Source organism: Lactuca serriola, chromosome 3, assembly GCF_051521515.1.
Source record: "Lactuca serriola cultivar US96UC23 chromosome 3, Lser_US96UC23_V15, whole genome shotgun sequence".
NCBI lineage: Eukaryota > Viridiplantae > Streptophyta > Magnoliopsida > Asterales > Asteraceae > Lactuca > Lactuca serriola.
Window position 1 is genome coordinate 9,224,117 of NC_136410.1, and position 6,250 is coordinate 9,230,366.

At 37.0% G+C, this 6,250-nt stretch overlaps 1 protein-coding gene across 1 annotated transcript; it reads right to left on the reverse strand.

Moving 5' to 3' along the window:
• Nucleotides 1-848: 848 nt before the first annotated feature.
• LOC145095009 (uncharacterized) lies at nt 849-3,980 on the reverse strand. Its single transcript, XM_079032953.1, has 2 exons — nt 3,728-3,980; nt 849-1,192 (listed from the first exon to the last, which is right to left on the reverse strand). The coding sequence occupies exons 1-2, from the start codon at nt 3,978-3,980 to the stop codon at nt 849-851; spliced, it is 597 nt and encodes a 198-aa protein (XP_078889079.1).
• Between the last annotated feature and the right edge of the window lie 2,270 nt (nt 3,981-6,250).

The following is a 6,250-nucleotide window of genomic DNA, read 5'->3' on the forward strand; positions in this document are numbered from 1 at the left end:
ATATATGTACATTTCATTCACTATATACAACTTTACCTATTAAACTCCACAATTCATTAAACTCTATACAATTTAATGGATTGTCATATTATTTGTCATTTCTTTTTTACTTATTGTTCTTTTTAAACAGTTAATTAGCACGAAATTAAAATTAAAAAACTACAGTTAAAATTAACATTAATTAAAAAAAAAAATACAAATTTGAAATAAAAATTATATATATATATATATATATATATATATATATATATGTGTGTGTGTGTGTGTGTGAGAAAGAGAGAGAGAGAGAGAGAGAGAGAGAGTGTATGTGTGTGCGCGTGTGTTTGTGTAAGGAAAGAGAGTGTAGACTTTAAGGCTGGAGAGAGTGGTGCCACAGAAACCACACTCCCTTCACTGTCACATATATGTGACATGTCATTTTTCACCATACAAGTGTGGTTTCTTGTCACACCCAAGGAGTGATACCACACTTTTATTTTCTTTATTTATTTTTTTTTTGTTTTTTAAATAATTTAATTTAATGAAACTTAATTTTTAATAAAAAACCTAATTTTTCATTACTTGAAAATTAAAAAACATTACATTGCATTACTAAAAAAAACATACATGAATTAAAAAATCTTACAAACTTAGAAAAAAAATCACACAAATAAAATAACTAAACCATACTACATAAAGTCGTACCCTGAGAACTCGTCTTCTGAGTCATCCGGTGGATCCAAATTAAGATTAATGTTTTGAATCTCGTTAATGTGTTCCACAAAGTCCGTGCGAAGACTGTGAAATGTTTCAGTACAACGTATCTCTGCTCTCCTGTTCATATACTCTTCGCTATCAAATTCTATTGGTTATGTCCCGGGTATGGTTTCTTCCTCGTCAAACGCACATATCGCTATTCTTTCATCTTCAATAATCATGTTATGCAATATGAGACATGTATACATGATTTCTTGAAGTTTTTCCTCGCCAAAATAAATTGCTAGTTTTTTCAATATGAACCAACATTTCTTAAGAGCTCCAAAAGCACGCTCAACGTCCTTCTTATTTCTTTCATGAGCTCTCTTGAATTTTTTTTGTCTAGAACCATGTGGACACGTAAATGATTTAACAAACACAACATACTCATGATAGATTCCATCGACTAAATAATAAGCATACTTATATGGAGTTCCACGCACTTCAAAAGAAGAATCTGGTGCAAATCTGTCATATATGTTGTTAAATATAGGTGAACGATTAAGAACGTTGATGTCGTTAATCGAACCAGGAGAACCAAAAAAAGCATGTCAAATCCACAGATCCTTTGATGCAACGACTTCAAGTATGACCGTTGGATGACCATGATCACCTCGGGTAAATTGTCCATGGTGTGAGGTAGGGCAATTTTGCCATGCCTAATGGAGACAATCTAAACTTCCTAGCATTCCAGGAAACCTATGCACACTAGCATGATGAGCTTGCAATTGTAAGATATCATTACATTTAGGCTTACGTAATAAATTTTGGACCATAAAACTGAATCATAGTTTTGCATAAATAGTGGAGATTGTCTCGTGCGGTCCTAGCAGACATCCTAAGACTCTCGTCCAACGCATCAGGTGTAATGTCATACGCTAACTGACGAAGTGTAACATCCTAAATTTTGAGGCCAAAAATTTCATTTTTTTTAATTTAACATGTAATAAAGCGTGTTACTAAAACATTATCAAAGTTACATTAATTATAAAACATAAGGTTATGTCTCAAAACAATATCATCGGAAACAAGGAAAATCAGAGTACGATCCCAGAAAAATCCAGTGCGGAAACCATGTGTGTGATGCGCCGCTACGCCGCCGGCTCTTTCCCCTTTGACGAAGAGGTACCTGAAACCACAACTAAAATTGTAAGCACGAAGCTTAGTGAGTTCCCCCATCGTACCACATAACATATAATATCATCGGTATCTTTCAACCGGTAACAACCATCGGTATCTTTCAATCGGTAATCATCATCGGTATCTTTCAACCGGTAATCATCATCGGTATCTTTCAACCGGTACCGGGGACTATCTAACCTCCTATCGTTATCATAAAATAACGAGATATGAACATACAGTCTGGCATAACTGGGTACTGACCTACCCTACTGTCCTAGAGACCGATGTCAGGGAAAACTAATTCCTACTACACACAACATATTATAAAGGCATATATCACAACCAAAGCACATAACCAAGCCAAGATAATTATCACGAAGACAATCATCTACTGGATACTGCTTTTTGGTGGGTCGGAATTGTGGCCTTAGACTCACTCCTACTGGAAGGTAACTCACCTCGAAAGGTTGGCTGCTGAAAAGCTGACCCGCAAATGTCCGACTGCTGCTCCGGTGATCTTCCGGGTATATTTCCATAGAACACTTAATCAGACATTGATACTATTCCCAGGGTAAAATGACTATTTTACCCTTGACCGATTCCAAACCAAAGTAAAGTCAAAGGCAAAGTCAACTTCCAGTTGACCCGGCTCGCCAAGTTGGCTTGCCAACTCGTCGAGTCCATATCCATTCGATCGTCCTTACTCCCGTCTCTACTCGTCGAGTTAGGCATTGACTCATCGAGTTCTCTTCCTAACTGATACTCAATGATCTTTCATCCGACTCGCCGATCTGTATGAACAACTCGCCGAGTTGGTCTTCATCCGATGAACACTCTAGACTGTGACTCGCCGAGTTGTATGAACAACTCGTCGAGTCTGTTCTTGAGGCAAAAAGATTGTCGTGGACCCGCCGAGTCAGGGCATTGACTCGCCGAGTCCCTCCATTGTTGAGTCTGGCTTCCGACTCACTGAGTCCACCTATGGCTCACTGCTCTACTCACATACTCGAAATGGGAAAAATCGGGAACTCGCGACTCGACTCGCCGAGTCCGAAGAACAACTCGCCGAGTCGCATACATGCAATTTATATATACTCGATTCTGCTTGAATCTAGTGCATTCCATTCATAGATATGGGTTCCTAGGGCTCGATTAACACGTAAAGTTTCTAACTTTACGTGTATATAATCATCAATGTGGATTTTAGGGCTCAAAACACACTAAAAGGGGTAGATCTAGGGCTTTCATGCAATATGGCCCCATAAAGGTATTAGATCTAGGCTCCTGGAACTCGAACATAGCCAGATCTAGTGGCTATTCAACCCATTAAGATCCGTATACTACTATCAAGCTTGGAAATGGTTCAAAGATAGCTTTAATGGTGTTATAATGGAGATTTGAGCATAGAAACATAATAGCTATGAATTGTACCTCAATGAACTCTGGATTAGGTCCTAGATCCTTGCTCTTCACCTTTTCTTTTGGTCTTTCCTTCCTTCTCTTCTTCAATCTTCAAGGAACAACCACAAAAACACTTCAAATCACAAAGGAGAGGGTTAGGGTTCGGTATAGGATGCTCTGAGGGTGAAGGAGACTAACTTGGGGCGCATAAGGGGGGTTTAAATAGGGTGCAAACCCCTGAAATTAGGGTTTCTTCCAGACTGGTGGACTCGCCGAGTCCAGAGTATGGACTCGCCGAGTCGCCAACTTAAACGTGCTCAATATCCCGTCCCTACTCGGTGAGTCTAGCCTACGAATCATCGAGTCCAAGGCTAAAAATGTAAAATACTCAGATAAATCATACATACCAGGAACCAGGTGCTACACGAAGTGCGGTCGTGCATTTTTGTAAGGGAGTGAAATCGTGTACCTCTAGCATTGTAACGTTGTTGGAAAAAATTGCACTCCCTCATTACATCTTCAACTATACGTTCGTATAGACGTTTGAACATTTTGAAGCGTATACGAAAATAGTACCCTTCATAAGTGACAATCTCTTGAAAGTAATCTTGTACCAAACGTTGATTGGCTTTTTCAAGATTTCTGCAAACATATCTTTGTGTTCTCCGTTGAGAACTTTCAGTTGTGTTATTGCATAAAGTATCATATGTTTGTTCCACCATTTAAGCAGACGCAACAGCGACATCAAAAATAACTTGAAATTCTTCAGAAGATGAAGACGATGCCATTTTGAGAGAGAATGGTGAATTTTTTTAGTAAATTTGAGAGAGAAGGGTGTTTTTTTGTTTGAAAAAAAAGCATATGTAGTATAATTTATAGGAAAGAAAGGAAAAAAGAAAAGAATATATATATATATATATATATATATATATATATATATATATATATATATATTAAACGGTCGAAATTTTGACCGTTCAACGATTCCATCCATCAACCAATCACATTGCACGGCGAGAAAGGCCACACCGCGGCCGAAACCGCAGGAAACCGCACCCAGGAGGAGGTGTTCGTCGTCCAGGTGGCAAAACCACGATTCCAAACCACGCCCACTCCGTATAACCTAATAGGGATTGAACTCCCTATTTTATTGAATCCTTGTAGTTTTCCCACAATAGAGATTTTGAAGTTAATGAGATTAAACTCTCCATTAAACTTCCATTCGAGATGGCCTAAGGTTCAGCAGCCAACCTATTTTCCATGTTTTGCACTATTGGCCCATATTTCATAATTGATTATAAATCTGGTTAGAATTTAAAATTTTGTTACAAATTCATCCAAAATATAGTTTTTTTATAAATTTATTTTTGTACAATTTTTTTTAAAAATGGTTTGTAAGAGTTTTCGAACTTTAAATAAAAAATTACAACATTTTCTTAACTTTTTTTCTATCTTTTACATTGTCACATATACATCAACAAACCAACTTTTCTCGACGATTTGTACTGACACTTAGATTTGATGAAATAACAAATATGATTTAAAATTGGAGGAGATAATAAAATAACGATTAACAGTGACAACAACGATAAAGACAACATGCAATAATAACGATTATTAGCTAAAGGTGCAACAACGGTCTATGTCGAAGGAGAAGAAATTTGTGGAAGATTGTATGTTTAACTATCTATAAGACTTGTTTTCTAAAACATACTATACCATAAGAGTTATAAATCGCTATAAGAAGAACATATAAGATAAAGCCTTGAGATGTTTTAATCTGAGAAATATTATTCAACAAAAGATAATTGAGAAATGTTGTAGTTCGTGTGATGTGGATTATGTGGATATAAAGTTTGTTGAAAACGAAGTCCGTATGAGAAAGTTATAGCTATTTGAAGCTGAGATGAAAGTAGGTTGTTATTTTGGGAAAGTCAAAATCAACGATCAATTTTTGACCATCACGGTGTGAAAATATGTTTGTCACGGTGTGACAATAAGTGTGTCACGACGTGAAATATGATAAGTCAACGAGACACGTGTCTGGAGAGTGCAACACGTGGCGAAACCGGTGTTTAACAGGTTGTCACGACGTGGCACATCTATGGTCACGACGTGACCAACACACATTATAAATATGTGCATTTTTGGTGTTATTTGGAGGATTTTGACACGTTTGAGTGAAGATGCTACCCGAGAGTCGTTTACGAGACATTATGTTGGTGGAATTATACCGATATATGTGAGATACGGGCTGAGTTACGAGATCGTAGAGGTATCTTTTACCCCGTTATTGAGTAATTATTATATGTGATAGTTATCGGGAATTGTTATACCTGGGCATATGTTACGAGTGTTCGTGATATGATGTTATTACGGACCTGTTGGTAAGATTTGTGAATAAATCTTACAGTGAGATAGTCGGGATTGTAAGGGTTGTAAACCCTAATTTATTAAAGATGTCCGATGTGGTAGATTTAGTTAACGGCTTACGAGTTAAGCCTATTGTGGTTATATTATTGTGTTAATGGGTTTGGTGACAAATAGTCACAAAGTATTGTTAATAATGAGTTATGGCAAGTTCTTAAGAACTTGATAATTGTTGCTTAGGTATTGGCATGTGATGAGTTAGATAGCAGAGTAAGTCAAGGATCGAAGTTGATATTGCTAGCTAACTAGAATGGGTAATGCTGCTCTAACACCTGTTGTTTGTGATAATTGTGCGTTACAATATATGAATTATATTGTAGCATATATGATTGAATATCATATTCGTTGATGTTATGGTGTTATAGAAATACATATGTACCACATGATGGTATATTTATATGTACGTGTGAATCAAATGAGAAAGTGGTGTTGTTGATGTGTCACGACTGACACATTGATATTCTCTGATGTGTCACAGATTGACACGATGTTATTCGTTGACGTGTCCCGCACTGCCATGATGTTATTCGTTGATGTGTCGCAGGGCTGACACCATTGGTAT

Coding starts and splice junctions, on each gene's coding strand:
- LOC145095009 (XM_079032953.1), bottom strand. CDS start 3,980: ATGGTGGAACAAACATATGATACTTTATGCAATAACACAACTGAAAGT. Junction 1,193..3,727: donor ACAACGTTACAATGCTAGAG/GTACACGATTTC, acceptor GATTTGCACCAG/ATTCTTCTTTTGAAGTGCGT.